Genomic DNA, 24,785 nt, shown 5'->3' on the forward strand with positions numbered 1-24,785 from the left:
ACACTCTTGGAAATGGAAAAAAGAACACATTGACACCGGTGTGTCAGACCCACCATACTTGCTCCGGACACTGCGAGAGGGCTGTACAAGCAATGATCACACGCACGGCACAGCGGACACACCAGGAACCGCGGTGTTGGCCGTCGAATGGCGCTAGCTGCGCAGCATTTGTGCACCGCCGCCGTCAGTGTCACCCAGTTTGCCGTGGCATACGGAGCTCCATCGCAGTCTTTAACACTGGTAGCATGCCGCGACAGCGTGGACGTGAACCGTATGTGCAGTTGACGGACTTTGAGCGAGGGCGTATAGTGGGCATGCGGGAGGCCGGGGGGACGTACCGCCGAATTGCTCAACACGTGGGGCGTGAGGTCTCCACAGTACATCGATGTTGTCGCCAGTGGTCGGCGGAAGGTGCACGTGCCCGTCGACCTGGGACCGGACCGCAGCGACGCACGGATGCACGCCAAGACCGTAGGATCCTACGCAGTGCCGTAGGGGACCGCACCGCCACTTCCCAGCAAATTAGGGACACTGTTGCTCCTGGGGTATCGGCGAGGACCATTCGCAACCGTCTCCATGAAGCTGGGCTACGGTCCCGCACACCGTTAGGCCGTCTTCCGCTCACGCCCCAACATCGTGCAGCCCGCCTCCAGTGGTGTCGCGACAGGCGCGAATGGAGGGACGAATGGAGACGTGTCGTCTTCAGCGATGAGAGTCGCTTCTGCCTTGGTGCCAATGATGGTCGTATGCGTTTTTGGCGCCGTGCAGGTAAGCGCCGCAATCAGGACTGCATACGACCGAGGCACACAGGGCCAACACCCGGCATCATGGTGTGGGGAGCGATCTCCTACACTGGCCGTACACCACTGGTGATCGTCGAGGGGACACTGAATAGTGCACGGTACATCCAAACCGTCATCGAACCCATCGTTCTACCATTCCTAGACCGGCAAGGGAACGTGCTGTTCCAACAGGACAATGCACGTCCGCATGTATCCCGTGCCACCCAACGTGCTCTAGAAGGTGTAAGTCAACTACCCTGGCCAGCAAGATCTCCGGATCTGTCCCCCATTGAGCATGTTTGGGACTGGATGAAGCGTCGTCTCACGCGGTCTGCACGTCCAGCACGAACGCTGGTCCAACTGAGGCGCCAGGTGGAAATGGCATGGCAAGCCGTTCCACAGGACTACATCCAGCATCTCTACGATCGTCTCCATGGGAGAATAGCAGCCTGCATTGCTGCGAAAGGTGGATATACACTGTACTAGTGCCGACATTGTGCATGCTCTGTTGCCTGTGTCTATGTGCCTGTGGTTCTGTCAGTGTGATCATGTGATGTATCTGACCCCAGGAATGTGTCAATAAAGTTTTCCCTTCCTGGGACAATGAATTCACGGTGTTCTTATTTCAATTTCCAGGAGTGTAGTTTGTAAATTCCTGCACATACTTTTACAAGATAGATGTACAGTATAATGACCATTGTCATTCACTTCACCGAGCGAGGCGGCGCAGTGGTTAGCACACTGGGAGGACAATGGCTCAAACCCGCGTCCCGCCATCCTGATTTAGGCTTTCTGTGATTTCCCTAAATCATTTCAGGTAAATGCCGGCATGGTTCCTTTGAAAGGGCACGGCCGACTTCCTTCCCCATCCTTCCCTAATCCTATAGGACCGATGACCACGCCGTTTGATCCCCTCCACCAAATTAACCAACCAACCATTCACTTCGTAATATTTACACACAGATAAATACTCTCAAATACAAGACTACTCTCATCTGCTTGGTAACGATATCACTCTTTTCCTTCAGTCTGTATATATTCTGACGTAATCCTAAAAAAATGTATACAAAATTTCTTTTGTATTATTAAAAAACCTTTACCTTTGGATCAAACTATGGATACTTTTTACGTATCTTTCAGTTTAACAAAACGCTGGACGAAGTCTCACCATTGTAATAAAGACACCATAAACGAAAATACTACAATTAAGATAGACTAAACGGTTTTTCAGAAGTCTCCTGCAAATACGTATAAACCATGCTCGGAAAGACAGAAGCTCAGCATGTAATGGGACAATGTATATCCGTGTAAGCCTTTTGGAATGCAATTTGGTCAGCCGCAACATTTGAATTACACGGCCTCGCGGCGTGCGAGGGAAGGGGGCATCCACCCTGTCTGTGGTCGCTGGCCGAGGGCGTCTTCTGCTCTGCCACGCGCCGTTACGGTAGCGCGGCGGCTTCGTCACCACGACGTCCGTCCGCGTGGTTTCAGACAAATCGCGGCCCACGTCTGGATTTCTCGCGATCCCGTGACGTCAGCAAGCCACTGACGGTTACAGAGCCGGAAAGTATTGTTCACATTTGCGCACTCGCTGCGAAAACCCTGAGGTATAGAGGTACCCTGAGGTGCGTGAACAAAATCCTGAATGCATTATGAAGGTAAAATTCTCTAAGTCTGAAATTAATCAAAATGTTTCCAAAAGCGAACAAACAAGCAATAGTTCTTCAGTGACAAACAAATTTAACGTTCATGTATCCCACAAACGAGTAATTAAGCTCCTCTATGTATGCAATTAATAACAACAATCCTTAAAAGTGAGTTGGATTTTGAAATCTGAATAAAGTTAAATTCGGCTTGAAGCTAGTTCCTCAGTTCTACGGATTGAGAACCAAGTCCACACACTCTCTAGTTTATGTCGCGGAAAGAAAACACTTTCGAAGTACACAAATCACAAAAAGTTTTGCATCACTTCGGTTCCCAGAACTCCCGAAGATAGATGTTGACTGTGGATATTGTATCACAGACACAGTCCCTTTGACGATTCAGAGATGTCACTAAACCCGTCCAACGATGTAAACAACCATGCATGAGCAGCGCTTATTAGATAGAGGGGGTCCGACAGCCGATCAGTTCCAGTCATTCCACCAGGAAGAAGGTACACGACTCGTGTTGTCTGTTGTGCAACCATGCCTAGACGGTCAGTACCGCGGTTCGATCGCGTCCGCATTGTTACTTTGTGCCAGGAAGGGCTCTCAACAAGGGAAGTGTCCAAGCGTCTCAGAGTGAGCCAAAGCAATGTTGTTCGGACATGGAGGAGATACAGAGAGACAGGAACTGTCGATGACATGCCTCGCTGAGGCCGCCCAAGGGCTGCTACTGTAATGTATGATCGCTACCTGTAGATTATGGCTCGGAGGAACTCTGACAGCAACGCCACCATGTTGAATAATGGTTTTCGTGCAACCACAGGACGTCGTGTTACGACTCAAACTGTGTGCAGTAGTCTGGATGGTGCACACCTTCACTACCGACGTCCATGGCGAGGCCCATCTTTGGAACCACGACACCATGTAGCATGGTACAGATGGGCCCAACAACATACCGAATGGACCGCTCAGGATTGGCATCACGTTCTCTTCACCTATGAGTGTCGCATATTCCTGCAACCAGACAATCGTCGGAGGCGTGTTTGTAGGCAACCCGGTCAGACTGAACGCCTTAGACACACTGTCCAGCGAGTGCAGCAAGGTGGAGGTTCCCTGCTGTTTTGGGGTGGCATTATGTGGCGCCGTACGCCGCTGGAGGTCATGGAGAGCGCCGTAACAGCTGTACGATACGTGACTGCCACCCTCCGACCGATAGAGCAACCGTATCAGCAGGATATTGACGAGGTATTCGTCTTCATGGACGACAATTGCGTCCCCCCCCCCCCCCCCAACGTACACATCTTGTGAATGACTTCCTCCATGATAGCGACATCGCTCGACTAGAGTGGCGAGCATGTTCTCCAGACATGATCCCTATCCGAACATGCCTGTGATAGATTGAAAAGAGCTGTTCATGGACGACGTGACCCAGCAAACACTCTGAGGGATCTACGCCGAATCGCCGTTGAGGAGTGGGACAATCTGGACCAAGAGTGCCTTGATGAACTTATGGATAGTATGCAATGACGAATACAAGCATGCAACAATGTAAGAGGACGTGTTACTGGGTATTAGAGGTACCGGTGTGTACAGCAATCTAGTCCACCACCTCTGAAAGTCTCGCTGTATGGTGGTACAATATGCAATGTGTGGTTTTCATGAGCAATAAAAAGGGCGAAAATTATGTTTATGTTGATATCTGCTCCAGTTTTCTGTACAGGTTCCGGAACTCTCGGGACCGAGGTGATGCAAAACTTTTGTTAATGTGTGAATCATGCAGCGGTACTCCACAGGAGAAGCATGGACTGTCAAACAGCTCAAAAAAATTTCAAAGTCCAGCAAGGACAGATGTACAAAGTAAAGTGTTGACACTATCTTCTCGCTGAAGAAAAGAAACAGTAGAAATTATACCAATTTTCAGCTTGCATGTCACAGATCACTTTTAAGGTCCAGGTAGTGGAGGCGGCGTGCTGTCCTGGAAAATGGTGGCGAAGCCCAGAGCAAGGCGTAGCGGAGATCTTCTGGTCGATTTCTCGCTACAATTGAACTGCTCTGCTACGTTTGCGCACTGGCGTAAATAGCTGTCGCACGAAAGGATCCGTGCGGTCCTGCTTTTGGCACGTGACCCCACAGGTGCAGGAAAAGGTGTGGCACGCCTACAATGTCTATAGTCGCCATGTGCGCTGCCTGGTGGTCTGGATGGAATGCTCTCGCTGGAACCTGCTGGTCTGCCGCCGAGTTCCAGAGTTCAGAGTTCCCACGGGACTAGTTCCATCGGGGCGGAACTCGCAGCAGCCCAAACGACTTCGAAGTTGTGCGAGTAGCCGTCGGCGAGAGTATAATCACGGTACCTGCTGGCCGTATTTGGAACTGGACGGTAGTGCCGTGACACATGGAAATCGTGCACCCCATACTCCAGACATTAATGCTAAGAAGCTTGGTACTCGCACAGTTATTAGCTTCCGTGTTATAACGTGTTAACGTTCAAATTCTGAAGGTGTCAGGGGTAAAATACAGGGAGCGAAAGACTATTTACAGTTTGTACAGAAACCAGATGGCATTTATAAGAGTCGAGGGACATGAAAGGGAAACAGTGGTTGGGAAGGGAGTGAGACAGGGTTGTAGCCGGTCCCCTATGTTATTCAATCTGTATATTGAGCAAGCAGTAAAGGAAACAAAAGAAAAATTCGGAGTAGGTATTAAAATGCATGGAGAAGAAATGAAAACTTTGAGGTTCACTGGTGACATTGTAATTCTGTCAGAGACAGCAAAGGACTTGGAAGAGCAGTTGAACGGAATGAACAGTGTCTTGAAAGGACGATATGAGATGAACATCAACAAAAGCAAAATGAGGATAATGGAATGTAGTCGAATTAAGTTGGGTGATGCTGAGGGAGTTAGATTAGGAAATGAGACACTTAAAGTAGTAAAGGAGTTTTGCTATCTGGGGAGCAAAATAGCTGATGATGGTCGAAGTAGAGAGGATATAAAATGTAGACTGGCAATGGCAAGGAAAGCGTTTCTGAAGAAGAGAAATTTGTTAACATCGAGTATAGATTTAAGTGTCAGGATGTCGTTTCTCAAATATTTTTATGGAGTGTAGCCATGTATGGAAGTGAAACATGGACGATGAATATTTTGGACTAGAAGAGAATATAATCTTTCGAAATGTGGTGCTACAGAAGAATGCTGAAGATTAGATGGGTAGATCACATAACAAGTGAGAAGGTATTGAATAGAATTGGGGAGAAGAGGAGCTTGTGGCACAACTTGACTATAAGAAGGGATCAGTTGGTAGGACATGTTCTGAGGCAGCGTGGAGGGTAAAAATCGTAGAGGGAGACCAAGAGATGAATCCACTAAACAGATTCAGAAGGATGTAGGTTGCAGTAGGTACTGGGAGATAAAGAAGCTTGCACAGGATAGAGTAGCATGGAGAGCTGCATCAAACCAGTCTCAGGACTGAAGACCACAACAACAACAACGTGTTAAATGGGGAGAGTGTAATCATAGCCGCCCGCTAGATGTAGAAGCAGATGCAGGTGTCGGCCTGGTGCGCAGGGCGCTGTTCTCGCCGGAGGAGGCGTCGCTGCTGCTGGGGGAGCTGGAGGGCGCGGACGAAGACGAGGACGAGGACGGAGAGGCGGCGCTGGCGGACGTGGCGGCGCACGAGCAGACGGGCATCGTGTACGGCGCGGACGCGGGCAGCGGCCGGCCGCGCTTCGTGCACCGCACCTTCGCCGAGTACTTCGCGGCGCTCTTCTTCTGCTGGGGCTACCTGCCGCAGCCGCGGCGCCGGGCCCGCGCGCCCCTGCCGCACCGGCAGCCCTCGCACCTGCGCTGCTGCGCGGCCGCCGCCGCCGCGGAGGAGCGCCCGCGGGCCGTGCTGGCGGCCGCGCTCGCCAGGGACGACCTCGAGTTCTTCAGGGACATGCTGGCCAGGATGCTCTGCAAGGTGACGCGCGCCGCACTCCGCCGCCTCCCACACTGTCGTCTACTGCCCCCTCCCCTCCCTCCCCCATCACCTCCTGGGAGCGCAAGGGAACAGCAAACACACACGGGCAATTCCAAATATACACGTCTTTACCGAAAACAGCCGTTTACTATACAGTAGTTCCTCGTTTAGTCCGACTAGGTGGGGCTGCATGTAAGTTACCTGGATTATCGAAAATCTGGAAACTTGGAATTACACTTACAGTGGTTGAGCACTATACACTGCGGTGAAAAAAAGTCATGGGATAGCGATATGCACATATACAGACGGTAGTATCGCATACACGAGTTATAAAAGGGCAGTACATTGACTGAGCTGTCATATGTGCTCAGGTGATTCACGTGATTATAGCGACATGATGGGAATTACTACACTTCGAGCGTGGGATGGTAGTAGGAGCAAGACGCGTGAGATATTCTGTTTCTGAAATCGTTAGGGAATTCAATATTCCGAGATCCACAGTGCGAAGAGTGTTGTGAGAATACCAGATGCCAGGCGTAACCTCTCATCACCGACAACGCAGTGGCCGACGGCCTTCACTTAACGACCGAGAGCAGCGGCGTTTGTGTAGAGATGGTCAGTACCGACACACAAGCTACACTGCGTGAAACAACCGCAGAAAGCAATGTGGTACGTTCGACGAGCTTATCCGTTAGCACAGTGTGGCGAAATTTGGCGCTAACGGGCTATGGCAGACGACCGACGCGAGTGCCTTTGCTAACAGCACATCGCCTGTACTGCCTCTGGTCAGGTGAGTCCCGATTTCTCTTGGTAAGACCTGATGGTAGGATTCGAGTCTGGCGCAGGCCTCACGAGGCCAAGTTGTCAACAAGACACTCTGCAAGCTGGTGGTCGCTCCGTAATGGTGTGGGCTGTGTTTACATGGAATGGACTTGGTCCTCTGGTCCAACTGAACCGATCATTGACTCTAAATGGTTATTTTCGGCTAGTTGGTGACCATTTCCAACCACTCTTGGACTTCATGTTCCCAAACAATGACATCATGTCACCAGACCAGATCTTCACGACCGGTTTGAAGAACATTCTCAACAGTTCGAGAAAATGATTTAGCAACCTACATCGTCTGTCATAAATTCCATCGAACATATATGTGACGTAATCGAGAGGTCGTTTCATGCACAAAACCGTTCACCGGGAACACTTTCGCAATAGATAGCTATAGATGCAGTATGGCTTAATATTTCTGCAGGGAGCTTTCAGCGACTTGTTGAGTCCATTCCACATCGACCTACTCCAGTAGGCCGGCAGGTCTGACACGATGTTAGGAGCTGTCCCATGACTTTTTTCACTTCAGTGTGTATGTCAACACGCGAATTATAGACTACTAGCTGAGAATAGTCCGCTTCGCTGTCTGTGGTATCCAACAAATACTTTTGGCGTCTATCACCAATATGGCAGGAAGAGAACCCCCTACCATCCACAGTACTTACTGTTATGAGGGCGCTGGCTTGTACGCAGCAGCAACCATACAGCCACATCACAGGGCCACATAATTTTAGGCAAACTACAGCAAAATTTATGTCAACACAGCTTAACAACACTTTATAATAATTTATTAACCCTTAACTGCCCGAATTTTTCAAAATTGGACATTTAAATTTATTTTCAATTTTTTGACTTCTTGTGCATCTAAGTAGTGCATATAACCTATTATTTGACCCTTCTCTGTCTTAGTTTGTCTGTAACATAACGTGGCCGTATGGACACACTGGGAACTCAGATGCATATTTGAAATACACTCCTGGAAATTGAAATAAGAACACCGTGAATTCATTGTCCCAGGAAGGGGAAACTTTATTGACACATTCCTGGGGTCAGATACATCACATGATCACACTGACAGAACCACAGGCACATAGACACAGGCAACAGAGCATGCACAATGTCGGCACTAGTACAGTGTATATCCACCTTTCGCAGCAATGCAGGCTGCTATTCTCCCATGGAGACGATCGTAGAGTTGCTGGATGTAGTCTTGTGGAACGGCTTGCCATGCCATTTCCACCTGGCGCCTCAGTTGGACCAGCATTCGTGCTGGACGTGCAGACCGCGTGAGACGACGCTTCATCCAGTCCCAAACATGCTCAATGGGGGACAGATCCGAAGATCTTGCTGGCCAGGGTAGTTGACTTACACCTTCTAGAGCACGCTGGGTGGCACGGGATACATGCGGACGTGCATTGTCCTGTTGGAACAGCAAGTTCCCTTGCCGGTCTAGGAATGGTAGAACGATGGGTTCGATGACGGTTTGGATGTACCGTGCACTATTCAGTATCCCCTAGACGATCACCAGTGGTGTACGGCCAGTGTAGGAGATCGCTCCCCACACCATGATGCCGGGTGTTGGCCCTGTGTGCCTCAGTCGTATGCAGTCCTGATTGTGGCGCTCACCTGCACGGCGCCAAACACGCATACGACCATCATTGGCACCAAGGCAGAAGCGACTCTCATCGCTGAAGACGACACGTCTCCATTCGTCCCTCCAATCACGCCTGTCGCGACACCACTGGAGGCGGGCTGCACGATGTTGGGGCGTGAGCGGAAGACGACCTAACGGTGTGCGGAACCGGAGACGGTTGCGAATGGTCCTCGCCGATACCCCAGGAGCAACAGTGTCCCTAATTTGCTGGGAAGTGGCGGTGCGGTCCCCTACGGCACTGCGTAGGATCCTACGGTCTTGGCGTGCATCCGTGCGTCGCTGCGGTCCGGTCCCAGGTCGACGGGCACGTGCACCTTCCGCCGACCACTTGCGACAACATCGATGTACTGTGGAGACCTCACGCCCCACGTGTTGAGCAATTCGGCGGTACGTCCACCCGGCCTCCCGCAAGCCCACTATACGCCCTCGCTCAAAGTCCGTCAACTGCACATACGGTTCACGTCCACGCTGTCGCGGCATGCTACCAGTGTTAAAGACTGCGATGGAGCTCCGTATGCCACGGCAAACTGGGTGACACTGACGGCGGCGGTGCACAAATGCTGCGCAGCTAGCGCCATTTGACGGCCAACACCGCGGTTCCTGGTGTGTCCGCTGTGGCGTGTGTGTGATCATTGCTTGTACAGCCCTCTCACAGTGTCCGGAGCAAGTATGGTGGGTCTGACACACCGGTGTCAATGTGTTCTTTTTTCCATTTCCAGGAGTGTATTTTCTGTGATATTGAAATACATTTGAAGATATGTTTTATTAATCAGATTTTTAATGCAACTAAGGCTAAATGTGAACAAAATAATTTTTACAAACCAATTTATAACACCATACACAAAATAATTCACAATCATTTGTTTTACTGACTTTCATGTGACATTTCAAAGCATTATAGACACAGTCCTACATCACATTTCCCACATTTTAGGTGAACAGCTGATGATTTTTGTTTGCAGTACTAACCTACTCATCTTATCTTCTTCTCAGTTTTCTTGATACAGTGCTTTATACCATCATATCTGATATCACTTGGAACACGCGATTTGTATCCACACATAGGACTGATAGACGGCCTGCCTGCTCCTTTTACGGGATTCATATATCTTTTAAGGTAAACTTGTACAATTTCTCTTCTGAATTCATGTTGAGTAGTCCTAGCTACCATTCCTTTCTTCAGCTGCCACGCCTTATGTACAGATACGTCAATCAGCCAAGAAAGTAAAGCCCAGTACCACTTCTCGGTTCAAATGTTTATTCTGCACATGGCAATGTTTTCATCCATCCTATCCACTCCTTCCATGTGTTTATTATAGGCGGAATATCTTTTTACAAATGATACAGGTTCAGCTCCTTCACAGGTAGAAGCTACAGTAACCACTGAATTGTCCACCCATTTTGTGATTATAATCCCGACATCCTTGCAAAGTGAGGATTCAAAATACCCCCTTTCCTTTTTAACTAGCGCTTTCTTTGAGGAAACTGGGCACGATTTGGGAACTCTATTTTCTCTGATAGTGTCTGTTGCACCATTGCCCTTTTCTCTCAGATATCACAGAACAGAAAGCCCTGTAAATAGATTGACAAAGAAAAAGTGGAATGGCAGTAGCTTTACATCCAGTGTCAAATCATCTATCATCTGCTATTCCTCCTTCATCCTCATCACCCGAATTCTCATCCATGAGGACTGCTGGATCACGGGGCGTGATGTAAATTCCATCAGCCTGAGGAGTGTTTGAATCCTCAAACCAGGCTCTAAAGATTCTGCCAGACCTGTGTTATGATATGAAAAGAGAAAAAGAAACGAAATCATTTTTGACCCTGCAACTGCCCAGCGTGTCCATATGGACACGGTTGAAATAATCACTTCATAAACAAACAGGGAATCAATGGATAACAACTTTTCTCAAATGAAAATCTTTATAAACATAATTAGATATACTGCAAACAGTTTCACATGCCAGAATGAAGAAGTTCTTTACGAAACACTACTTACTTTACATCAACATGCTCCATTGCGGACATCAAAGCACTCCCTGAAATACAGGCTGTCACAATCACAGTGTAAATGGTAACAATGAAGTGCTAACACAATGTACGTAAAATTCAAACCCTCCCTGAAAACAATACGTGGCCGCCAACGCTAAAAATAATTGTAAGCCAACAATAAAGTAAAAACAAAACTAGTCAACAATTGAGTCCATATGGACACACTGGGAAGTTATGGGTTAACACAAATTATACATTACATACCTTGACTGTAGTGGTTGTAGTCCAAAACTCATCCGCAGCGATCGAGCTTTCAATTCTGGTCTGATCCTAAATCTAGTGAACGATGACCAGCATGACTAATGGAATGTCCAGTTCGCTTCTACTTGGCGGCTGCTGAAGACACGGCCCTGATGCTGTCCTGGGGTACTGCTGATAACTGACTCACTGTGATCAAACCACACATCTGCTTACATTCGCATATGGCGTGTAGATGTCCACCTGGGAACTATTTAGATGACGCAAGGCGGAAGCATAAGACAGTCTCCGTTACTTGCTCCATCTACGGTGCCCTCCCTGTGTAGACTGTCTCTCATATCTTCTGGAGGACACATCAGATTCCCAATTGGAACAAAATATGCAGTTAATCGTCTCATTTGTACAGCATCTAATTTTTTCAAAAAATTTTGTTGTACACTATATTCGGTGTTTCTGTTTTTAGAGCAAAGACGAATAAGTTTTTAGGCTGTCCGACACATCAACACACTACTTATAGTTGGCCATGCAGGAAACACTATTCTTTTCAGGCTCCACTGCATTGCTTTATTTACCCTTGTACATTAAAATAAGTCATACATTACGTCAGTATTTCCCCAAATTCGAGCTTTTCAAAAGAGAATGATAAGTCAGTTGAATCGAGGGGAATTCGTGGCATGAACACTCACTTCTCTCCTTCTTTTCTGGTTGATATTTTCTCTTCCGTGACATTGTTTAGAACCTTTGTGCGAGAGCGTAACGGGAGCACCGACCGAATTCAGCAATTCTGTTACGGAGCTCACGCTTTTCTCTTGTTTTGTCGCTGTTTTGCTACTCTTGGTATCATATTCACTATTTAATGATTTGTTTACTGAACTATCTCATTTTTTGTTGGCAAAATTGTCCTCTCAGACAACCATTCTTTGTTTAAGTAGTTTCGTTCCTTATCCGGATACACTTTTTCCGTCAGCTGGTCCTCTCTCTTTAGCACGGTGCACAATTCACGGGTTAAGAGGAACTTGCCAGAGTTCAGACCAACACTGTAATTGGCAATCGAAAAGTTTCTGTTCTAAAGCTACACTAACTACTTGCTTACATGTCGGTGCTTATACTCCCTCATCGGAATCGCGTTGGGATGCATATAAGCCGCAGCAACGTGCTCAGACGGAATCTTTTTGATCGTTCCTTATACGGGGTGATACAGCGGCCGCTATCCAGGGTTTTCATGCAACTCGCAACGCCTACAAATACCTGGGACAAGACTTTCACATTCTCTCGCTCGGTACTCGCAAAGTATTATCCCAACAGAAAAAATGAACGGGGCCTTTCGGTAGGAAACTTAATGTATTTACATTTCGTACTGAGATACGCTTTCGCTAGAGGCCGTAGTTTTCCAATTATTCAAGCGCGCGCGTTTCTCTTGAATAACTCGAAAACCGTGGCCTCCAGAAAAATCTTCTCCTGCTACAAAATTTAAGTGCATTCAATTTACTACAAAAAGGTTCTGTTCATTTTTTCTGTAGGACTAATAGTTTGCGCGCAACAAGCGGGAAAACGTGAAAATCTCGCTTGTGGTTCTACTGCATAAAACCTATTGACAGGGACAGCTCCATCACCCTATATTTGCATATCCAACTTTCATTTTACACGATTCCTGAATATTGTAAAACATTCGAAAACATTTGTTAACACCGCAGAATATTCTTAAAAGCTCGATAACGTTATGGAACAAATTCTAACGCTTTCCATTGAAAAATACATTGATGCGAAATGGACAGAAGATGCCTTCGTCACTACCACGATGACATGGCGACCACGTCAAACACTGGTAACTCCACAACTAAGCTGCGCTCCAGAAAAACGTCCACCGGTAGTTGAAAAGCAGTACTTTCTTGTTTGACTTCATATTACTCAATTTTTTGTTTGAATCTTGATATTTTTAGAATCCTACATGAGTCAGAACCATTAATCAAGTGTTTGTAAGAAATATTTGTATGGAAAGAATTTTATTTGCCACATTTAATAAAAGGTACACGGCAAACTCAACACGTTTTGAAAATCTTGTTGACAACCTGTTTCATAGTTGTCATTTTCTAAACAATCTGAAAAAGTGTCCCGTGCCAGTAACTTACCGTTACGCCACCAGACGGCATAAAACTGCTCCTCTGAGGCATGTTCTGCCTATTAACAGTTGCTAAAGTGTGAAAAATTCTTTTTCGTATTGAATATGATGAAAAGAAGTCATAGTAAGTTTCAGGTTGATATCTTGTATGTTCATTGTTATTAAACACGATTGTTTAGGCGTTACTATGCTTTGAAATATATGTAACAGGTCCCCACAGAATATGCAACCTAAGATTTTCGTATTAGGGTATGGGAAGATAGTAAGAAATTTCTTGTAGTTGGTAGGAATATCTTTTTTGACTGGACTCTGCAACAGCTGTCACCACACGAACCATATACTGAACAATGTAAGAACCTATTTTACTATCAAAAACAGTCTTGATCACAATTTATGTATTACGGGACTGGTTTTGACCACTACTGTGATCATCTTCAGACCAATGAGTAAGAACCTCCTTCTGGTGGCAACCACGTCAAACACTGGTAACTCCACAACTAAACTGCGGTCCAGAAAAACATCCACAGGTAGTTGAAAAGCAATATCTTCTTGTTTTACTTCAGTGTTATACAATTTTTTTGTTTGAATCTTGATATTTTTAGAATCCTGCATGAGTCAGAACCAGTTATCAATTAGTAGTGATTTACCACCAGAAAGAGGTTCTTACCCATTGGTCTGAAGGCGACCACAGTAGTGGTCGAAACTGGTCACTGTAATAAATAAATTGTGGTCAAGACTGTTTTTGATAGTAAATATTTGTAACACATTGATTACTCTTCACTCCCACAATGTATTCAAAAGTAATGGGAGAACGTGCCTGACAAAGAAAGTGAAGCACTCAGACGACAAAGTCAGAAGTTTCCAGAATGAGATTTTCACTCTGCAGCAGAGTGTGCGCTGATATGAAACACCCTGGCAAATTAAAACTGTGTGGCGGACCAAGACTCGAACTGGGGACCTTTGCCTTTCGCGGGCAAGTGCTTTACCATCTGAGCTACCCAAGCACGACTCACGCCCCGTCCTCACAGCTTTACTTCTGCCTACCTTCCAAACTCATTCTGAAAACATCCTCCATCAGCCATACAATATCCCACTTAACTCACCTCCTGTTCGAAGACTGTACCGTCCATCTAGGAGCCAAGGACCCACTATTTTCCCACATTCAAACATCTCAGCTTTACTCAGTACAGCCTTACCAGCCATTCTGAGGCATTCCCTTACCTACAGACATTCTATTTTGTTCAGTATATTACCGTGCCAGATTTTAGCTTTTACTGAGGTGACTTTGGCTCATATGGGACAACCTACGAAAAGCAGAAACCATCTTCTGTCTCCTGCTGTAGCTACTTCTTATCTCCAATGTTTCACATAGATGTCTGGAGCTGTCCAGTCTTCCTGTTTTACCGCACTGTTTGCCTAGTGCCCTCACGCTGACCCTCACGACAGGACATGCCTCTGCACGTGGCGGTCATCCAGGACGAGGAGGAGGAGGTGGTGCGGCTGGCGCAGCAGCAGGCTGCGGCGGCCACGGCGCCGGACACCGGGGGCCGCTCGCCGCTGCACCTGGCTGCCATCTACAACTCGGCCAGGGCCGCCCGCGTACTGCTGGCGCAGGTGAGCGCCCGCTCTGCTCCGCTCTCCCTCTCTGAAATTTCCTCTTGAAAGAGCGCGTGGGGTAAAGAGGCAAACCTCGGATGTGCAGCACGGAATTACGATGCCAGTTTCAGGTTCTCAGCGTTAACTACAGGCGGCAGTGTTATCCTACTTCTTTTTTCTTTCAGTAAGTTAGATAAATGTCTCATAATGATTTATTTAAAACGACCTAGCTCTGTTTATAAAGCTGGTGAAGATGTGAGTGTTGACGGTACCTGCCCCAACAGATAAAACTAACGCACTGTTACCAAATTACCGAGGGGAGTAGCGCAGTGGATAGCATCCTGGACTCGCATTCGGCAGGACGACGGTTCAAACCTGCTTCCGGCCTTCCTGATTTAGATTTTCTGTGATTTCCCTAAATTGCTTAAGGCAAATTCCAGGATATATGAAATATAATTTGCAGTTGTGAATATTAACGACTATCAGCTGCATAATGAAATGACAGCAATATATGTAATGAGTGTATGAGTACAAGTTGTAGACAGATGGTTGATGACATGTGGAAGTTTGGGTCTGGACGTGAGTCTTGCACAGATAGCCAAATGGTAAGGCGACCACTCGCGATAAATGAGAAATCCGAGCTGGAGTCCCAATCCAGCACAAATTTGCGTTGTCGTCATTGCATTCTACAGCTGATGGTTATCTACACTCCTGGAAATTGAAATAAGAACACCGTGAATTCATTGTCCCAGGAAGGGGAAACTTTATTGACACATTCCTGGGGTCAGATACATCACATGATCACACTGACAGAACCACAGGCACATAGACACAGGCAACAGAGCATGCACAATGTCGGCACTAGTACAGTGTATATCCACCTTTCGCAGCAATGCAGGCTGCTATTCTCCCATGGAGACGATCGTAGAGATGCTGGATGTAGTCCTGTGGAACGGCTTGCCATGCCATTTCCACCTGGCGCCTCAGTTGGACCAGCGTTCGTGCTGGACGTGCAGACCGCGTGAGACGACGCTTCATCCAGTCCCAAACATGCTCAATGGGGGACAGATCCGGAGATCTTGCTGACCAGGGTAGTTGACGTACACCTTCTAGAGCACGCTGGGTGGCACGGGATACATGCGGACGTGCATTGTCCTGTTGGAACAGCAAGTTCCCTTGCCGGTCTAGGAATGGTAGAACGATGGGTTCGATGACGGTTTGGATGTACCGTGCACTATTCAGTGTCCCCTCGACGATCACCAGTGGTGTACGGCCAGTGTAGGAGATCGCTCCCCACACCATGATGCCGGGTGTTGGCCCTGTGTGCCTCGGTCGTATGCAGTCCTGATTGTGGCGCTCACCTGCACGGCGCCAAACACGCATACGACCATCATTGGCACCAAGGCAGAAGCGACTCTCATCGCTGAAGACGACACGTCTCCATTCGTCCCTCCATTCACGCCTGTCGCGACACCACTGGAGGCGGGCTGCACGATGTTGGGGCGTGAGCGGAAGACGGCCTAACGGTGTGCGGGACCGTAGCCCAGCTTGATGGAGACGGTTGCGAATGGTCCTCGCCGATACCCCAGGAGCAACAGTGTCCCTAATTTGCTGGGAAGTGGCGGTGCGGTCCCCTACGGCACTGCGTAGGATCCTACGGTCTTGGCGTGCATCTGTGCGTCGCTGCGGTCCGGTCCCAGGTCGACGGGCACGTGCACCTTCCACCGACCACTGGCGACAACATCGATGTACTGTGGAGACCTCACGCCCCACGTGTTGAGCAATTCGGCGGTACGTCCACCCGGCCTCCCGCATGCCCACTATACGCCCTCGCTCAAAGTCCGTCAACTGCACATACGGTTCACGTCCACGCTGTCGCGGCATGCTACCAGTGTTAAAGACTGCGATGGAGCTCCGTATGCCACGGCAAACTGGGTGACACTGACGGCGGCGGTGCACAAATGCTGCGCAGCTAGCGCCATTCGACGGCCAACACCGCGGTTCCTGGTGTGTCCGCTGTGCCGTGCGTGTGATCATTGCTTGTACAGCCCTCTCGCAGTGTCCGGAGCAAGTATGGTGGGTCTGACACACCGGTGTCAATGTGTTTTTCCATTTCCAGGAGTGTATATTCGCAATTGCGAATACATTTAATGTATTTCATAATGGCTGTAGTCGTCCCAGCACCTGTTCGTCTAGACATGCATGCGTACATTTCATCGTAATTCAGACTAAGACAGGCACTGCAATATCGTAGATGTCACGATGGTTCCTTCTAAAGGGACAACCTTCACTAATCCGAATTAGTGCTCCCGTCTCTAATGACCTCATTTTCGACAGGATGTTAAACACTAATCTCCTCCTGCTCCTCCTCCTGTTACCAAATTCTTTGTTAAAGTGGGTTCACCCCAAAACGTAATTTATTTGATGCTTGTTAACCATTTAAGCATCTTAGTCATAAATTTATGGATCAATGATATTGTACCATGAGGCCACAGATATCATGCTAACAGAACTACCAGATCTTCTGTGTGACGAGCCAATGACATTCCACTGTTACAAGACATATCATCCAATTGCTCAACTATAGTATTCATTATAACGTATGTGGCACAGTGGGAGCTTTTTGACGTCTCGAAATGTACTCCCTTATGTCAGGGAGGAAGTCGTACAGTCTGTGTCCCTTATTACTTATATCGCACTCACCTTGCCGTGTATTCAAACGCCTACTTTTAAGGAGACACGTCGTTTGTATCGGAACACCAGCACCTTGCAGCTCTGTATTTGATCATGATATCTATGGGGCATATTCCGAGCAGCACACACAGTGAATCCACCGAGGTGGTGCCGAAGGCTCCAGATAGCCCAAGTAGGACACGTCTCTGCTCTCGTCTGACTGATGCTTTGTTGGTGACCAGGTTCAGTCTGTGTGCCCACGTGCTAGATGTGAAGCTGAGTACTGATTCGAAGAGTGCACAGTGGTGTCTCCGTATGACTGGTAGACGTAGTCTGCACTGTTTTGAATTTATCCTCACCAGTTTATTGTAGTATTTTTTTCTGCTTTGTCTGTTGTTAGCGCTGTGTGTTCGTGAAAGTTCAATTTCTCATCTATGTGTACCCCAAGAGAGTGCGTAACTTGTGCTCGTTTGATGCTTGTGTCCACAATTTTAACTGAATGATTCCTTGGGAGAGATCCTTTGAGAAACACACAATGATGCTGGAGCGATGTGCCGGGCAGGGACGGCTAATACCCACAATTCTGCAAGAAATACAGACAATAGGAACTGTCGCCAGTTGTTTGTATGGCTGGAAGCGGAACCAAGTCGCAACTAAAAGTAGTCTTTCCTCGTCTCCAGATGCTTTGTTGTCCCGCTGGTGGATGCAAAGTAATTAGTGGGTTCTATAACAGAGAAAAAATAAGTAAGATGCACACATAGTGGTTGATAAACTTCTTTTACTTAACTTAATCCAAATGCAAGCCAAAGCAATACCGAATGCAATTTCGTGACATAGGCCGAGTTCGCTATTCAGAATAGTAAAGGAGGCTGAGTGAAAACGCTTAGACTTAGAGAGAAAGAGTTTCACTGACAGACAGATTAGAGATAATGTGTGGCATGGTATAAGTTGGTTCCGTGCCGGTGCTAACCGCCCGCGATGTGGAATGTGTGACTATGGAGATGGACCGCAGCACATTCTGACAATGCTGCTAGAACTACTAATTTTTGAGTTTCTCTTTACTTTCAGATCGCGCAATATATCGGCTGTTAACATGTCACCCCTACGTTAGAAACTTGCTAACAACCTTCTCAAGCAGCTCGCAAAATTTCTCGTCTGTGTGTTCTGCAAAACGTTCATTACCGTCTCGTAAAAAAATAATATGTGCTTTTGTCATCTATTGTCTCTAAAAAAAAAACTCGGAATTCTCGTTGCCACAGCGATCTCAATAAACAGGAGAACTGAATTCAAGGAACCACTTGGCAGGGTGTCCAGCCATAGGGTTTTAGTGCGAAGCGGATATGTGGTTGTATCGAAATAGGCCCTAATCAAACAAGCATTGTGCATAATGTACGCAGCACTGACCCACTGAGTAGCTGGTAATCAGAGACGCTTCTCTACCTACAGCTGTACTCCAAAGTTCACGTTACGGACTGCTGAATGAGGTCAACCCCTGGTGCCCTCCCGCCATGCCACCTGCCCCCCACCGCTGTTCCATTCACGAGTGACGCGTGGGGAGAGACTGTCGGTGAAGTTCTGATTCCCGACTTTGCTTGGAACATACGCTCCAGAACTACTAGTATCAACAGTGATGACGCACAACGCTTCTCTTGTAGCGTCTGCCGCTGGAGTGCGTTGTGAATCTTATTTCGACTCTCTCCTCTACTAACGCATAAAGCAATTAAACGTGCTAACCCGAGAAATGGCTTTAACTGATGTTTAAATCGATTGCAAAAAAAATTGATCTGAGCACTATGGCACTTAATTTCTAAGGTCATCAGTCCCCTAGAACTTACAACTACTTAAACCTAACTAGCCTAAGGACATCACACACATCCATGCCCAAGGCAGGATTCAAACCTGCGATCGGAGCGGTTCCACACTGTAGCGCCTAGAACCGCTCGGCCACCCCGGCCAGCAAATCGATTGCACTTTAACAAATGCTATTCTAGTGTAGCCAAAATGTCCGACAAACGAGATCCCACAATAAAAATTTCATTACGCATCTGTTTCTTGTGACTTCCCAATGGAAACCCGACTCGCTGAAAGAATAATTTGCGTTTGGGTAGTAGGATACAGATTTATATTTTCAGATAAGATCACTGTGTGGTTTAGAAACACACATCTATTGATTTATTGCCTTCATGTCTCATATAGTAGTTTTTCATGTTTCTGCATTGTCTTTAATTTTTTTATTGTAGTCAGGCACAGTGGTTTCACAAATCAACAATCATACTTTCTCTTCAAAAAAAAAAGTTTACGTGAGTGAAACAATACATCAGTGCGTATATATCCTCGTAATTTTCATCACACAGAATCATTTTAATTAACTTCAACGTATAAAATCATGAAATTACAAATGTTCAACATGACACTATGCACCGACAACTACATCTTACTCCCGCTAACAAATGGCTTCCAACTACTAACAAGAAGGATAACCCTCACTTCGCAATACTTTCTGCAAACGTGACGCCATCATTTTGACGTTACACGTAGTATAGACAACTGCAGGAACTGCTATCGGCTTTCGCTAGCGATCGATACCGGCCACTCGCAAGACATCACGCACGCGTATCGGAGACATAGAAACACGTCTTTCTTGGTAAGTTTTGTAAGAATTATTATAATTAAACGTCACATAATGATTTATTGACGGTTAATGTTTTCATGTAAGAGTGCTCTCGAGGGATTCGGTTGTTATCGACATTAACTAACAAATTAAGCATGAAACACGTTTGTATTATAACTTGCAGTATGCCGCATGGAAGATTTATCACAAACACGTCTTCATTATCATTAAATGTGTCTTAATACCGCATCAACAATATACAAGCTCTGACAATAAAGTTCGCTGAATGAAGTCAGAAAGGTCGATCGGGCAACGCTGGCGACTCACAGCGCTGTACCTTCGTAGCGGCCGGTGTTGACAACCTGCCCCCACCGCAGTTCAGTTGGGCATCGTGTGTGTTCCGCGTTACACCTGTTGGACGAAGTGCTTGTTTAGTGCGTAGGTTCTGAACTGAGAACAGGACAATGAACGAGCAAAGGATCAATTTAAAGTTTTGTTTTTAGCTTGGCAAGACACAGAAAGAAACGCATGCAATGTTGGTACGTGATTATGGGGATCAAGCACTGTCCACGAGGTGTGTGCATACCTGGTTCGCCTGTTTTCGAGGAGACTGGGAAAGTGTTTATGACAATCCCTGTGACGAAAACATTGAGAATCTGAGGACATATTTCACGAACGACCGTCGATTAAATGTGTGAATGATAGCAGATGAGCTGCAGGTGACCCATGAACCTGTGCAACAAATCCTTACCAAGGAGTTAGGGAAGAGGTAAACGTGTTGTCTTGCACCACATCACTTGACTGACGATGAGAAGCAAGCTGTTTAGAAGCTTCACAGGATTTTGTCAAAACGGTGGATGCAACACTCAAATTCTTGAACCGTATTGTCACTGAAGATGGAACCTAGTGTCTGCAGTATGACTCTGAAATGAAACAGCAAACCATGGAATGGCATTCTCCGACATCACCTCGTCAGAAAAACGTCAAAGCCGAACACTCACTCATCAAAACGATGCTCATCACCTTTTTCGATAGTCAAGGAATTTCTACCTGAGGGAACAACACTGAACGCTGCATGGTACGTTGAAATTTTGACCCATTTCATACAATGTCTACGCAGGGTACGACCCCATTACGCAAAACAATGTTCCTGGTTATTTGTTCACGACAACGCTCGCACACACAGCCACTATCATCAAACAGTTCCAGGCAAAATAGGGGGTGGTGCAACTTGAACATCCACCATATTCGCCGGTCCTCTATCCTCCAGACTTCTTCCTCTGACTCAAACTCGCTTTGAAAGGAAAGAGATTTAACGATATTCCTGACATCCAGCGAAATGTGATGAGGCTTTAGAACAGCATCCCAAAGGAAGACTTCATGCAAAGTTTCCAGGACATGTATTGCAGAGCTCAACTGTGCATAGTTATGGCAGGTATCTATTTCGAAGGACAGTAATGTAACTGTAGTTCATAGTTCATCTACGATAACGTTACAGTCACCGAGCTTTGTTGTCAGAGGTTGTAATCCTTCAAGAAATATTATGATAACCAAAACAAGACAATAATATCACCTCACTAAGTGCTAGTTTATGGCTAACATTGTGATTTCTGCGGTAGAAAGATGTAAGTCCACACGCAGATATTTCGTTTTTCATCTTAGCGTTGTTAGCATATTCTAAGACTTCCTTATAAATATAATACAAGTATGTTCTGGAATAGTCGATATTATTTAAGTTTCCGTTTCATTAGAGAATGAATGATGAAACAAATATTTGGCGATTCGAGTGTGTGGTTAGACAGGAACCTGAGATGACAGCTTTAATTGCTGCAACTAGAATGAACAGCAATGAAATTCATATTTTTTCCTTTTCACATATATTTAGCTCTTTATTTTCAAATATTTGTTGATTTCCAAGTATGTGGTTAGGTAGGAACCAAAGAGGACAGATGGTGCGACTAAACTAGGCACCAATAAAATTGGTATTCTCCCTTTTCACAAATATTTGGCTCTGTATTTCTGAATATGTGCAGTTGTGTTACAGAAAGAGGATACCGACCACCAAACAACATCCTCTCCTTGCTTCCCATGGTACAAGATTCTACAGTGCCAACGAGACGACACAAAAGAATATGTGGCGTTTTCCAAGCGTATGGTTAAGCTTGCTGTGAGTGAAACGAGGAGCAATAACATACATATTCTTCCTTCTCACAAAGTCGATAGCAGTTTCTGTGATTGTCGATACTGTTTGTGGCATCAAACTGACGTCATGGTAGCAGAAAGTCTTGTATAATGAATGTTACCCAACGAAGAACAACAAAGATCATACATATACAAAAGAAATTGTTTTGCATAACAAATGAGTTACCAATCGACATTCTTTTCTTTAATTTAAAACTTCATAATTTACAGTTTGAATGTCGATAACTTCAAATGGAAATGAAACCGAATAAGTAAATTTTGAAATAAATCAAATATAAGACAAGTAATCAAGTTTTTTGAAAATAATTAAAATTAATATTATTTATGTCAAACACATCATTTGAACACATATTTTATGTAAGTGTATAAAACTATTTCATTGACATCATTAAAGCTATGGGTAATGTGAAATTACAATTTCGAACCAGTTTGTGTCACATAGTGAATATTGTAAAGTGTATTGAATAATCCATTTGCTTAACTGTATCAGCAAGTAACATATATAGCAAAAGATGAGCTAATGATCAGTTCCTTTACAATCTCCATAACACTCCTGTGCGTAGTTAACGATCCTATGACAAAAAGCACCGCTCTTCGCTGGATCTTTTCAATCTCTTCTATTAATTCTACCTGGTGTCGGCTCCACAATACTCAACAATCTGTCGAACAAACGTTCTGAGAGAGGCACCTTTCATGGATGAAATACATTTCCTCAGAATTCTTCTAATGAATCTCAATGTGGCATCTGCTTCTTTTACCATTTGCTTAATGTGGTCGTTTCACTCCAGGTCGCTCTGGATGATTACTCTTAGATGTTTTACAGCAGTTACTACTTCCAATGACTTGCCACCAGTAATATAATCGAACAGTAGTGGATCTCTCTCCGTATTTATGAGCAATACGTTACGATTTATTAACGTTCAACATCAGCTGCCAATCCCTTCACCAGCCCTCCATCTTCTGCAGCTCTTACTACAAATCGCTGTGGTCTTCTGGCCTTGCAAACTTCCTGTATATGACAGCATCACAGAGCCTGAAACGTTCCCCACTACGGCATCTAGTCTCATTAATGTGACCACCTGTCAAAAGACTGAACAACGCGATTATGTAGCCCAGACCGTTGCGAGACGTACAGGAAGAGAGTCAGTGAGGTTCTGGAAGGTGGAGCCATGTCAACCCAGTGCCGTGGCCAGCTAAGCTAGTTTCTCAGTTGAGGATTGAGGATCTATGCCGTGAACAGCCCAAACGAGGTGCTCACACAGATTCTCGATGGGGAGTGTGGTGGCCAGAGTAGTATGGGAAACTGATGCTCGTGCTCTTTAAACCACACACGTACGCTGCAAGCTCTTTGAGATGTCGCATTGTCCTGGTGGTAGATGCCATTGTGCCGAGGGAAAAAAACTGCATGTAGGGGGGGGGGGGGGGACGAGGTCCACAAGGATAGAAGCATACTTGTGCTGATCCATTGTTCCTTTGACAAAGACTGGGTCACCCAGGAAATGCCACGAAAACATTCTGCAGACCATAAGGCTCCCTGGTATGGACTAGACCCTTCTGCAGCGCCATGTGCCCAACGGTCATCTGTGTAATCGAATCTAAAGCGCGAGTCATCTGGCAGGTCACTTGTCAACACAACGTGGACCTCCAGTTGCGGTATTGGTGCGCAAATTCCAGCCTCTGCCACCAATGATTAACAGACAGTGCCTTTGCACGAACCAGGCGCCTGTTGCAGAGGCCCCTTTGCAGCAACATTCGATCAACTATCGTTGAGGAGACAGTGTTGACAGCCAGTTGATTAATCTTGCCGGTCAGTTGCTGTTCAGTCGTACACATCTCTGCAGCCGCCGTTCACTGCTGTCATCTGTGGCCTGTGGTGCACCACAGGTACCTCGGCGTCAGCTTGGGATAGCGCCATCTTGCCATGCGCAATACACTTCATTACTGTGGCACACTAACAGTTTAGAAACGCAGCCGTTTAGGTAATGCTTGCACAGTTGGTCCGGAAGTCAATGATCGTGCCCTTTCGGATATCAGACAAATCTGTTTTTTTTTCATAGATTTTTCTTTTCAATAAGAGGTGGAGCCCCTCCACGCTCACACCGGCATCTCTGCATAAGGGTTAGTTTTCACTAAAGTGAGGTGTCGCAGGATCTGGGTGCTGCGATGTTTTGCGTACATCTGGTTAAGGTTAACCATTAATACGCACTCATCTGCAGATAGATTGGGTCGAAGTCGAACAAAGGGTAAGGTTTGAAGGGGAGAGGGAAAAAAAAGTGCCAAGGCAAGAGCCAAGGAAAAAACCTTCTGCGATAGTTAGGTCGGGTGGTAAGAGCAGTAGCGGCTGTCTTGCTGCCTGCGATAGGTCTTGCAAGGGTAGGCTTTGTTAGTAGTGGGTATTGTGCAAGTCGATACCTTTGACGTTGTGCGGTGGTGTTGCTCAGGGGCTGCCGCTGGGTGCCGGTGTAGAGCTCT

General features: G+C 46.4%; 1 protein-coding gene across 1 annotated transcript in view; it reads left to right on the forward strand.

The window, feature by feature from the left end:
• Positions 1-24,785, forward strand: part of LOC126481724 (uncharacterized) — a 414,263-nt gene that overhangs the window by 296,023 nt on the left and 93,455 nt on the right. The window contains exons 13-14 of the mRNA XM_050105677.1: positions 5,990-6,383; positions 14,678-14,845. Of these exons, the coding sequence (XP_049961634.1) occupies positions 5,990-6,383; positions 14,678-14,845 (562 nt within the window). The remainder of the gene's footprint in view (positions 1-5,989; positions 6,384-14,677; positions 14,846-24,785) is intronic.

This window comes from Schistocerca serialis, chromosome 5 (assembly GCF_023864345.2).
Source record: "Schistocerca serialis cubense isolate TAMUIC-IGC-003099 chromosome 5, iqSchSeri2.2, whole genome shotgun sequence".
Classification (NCBI taxonomy): Eukaryota; Metazoa; Arthropoda; class Insecta; order Orthoptera; family Acrididae; genus Schistocerca; species Schistocerca serialis.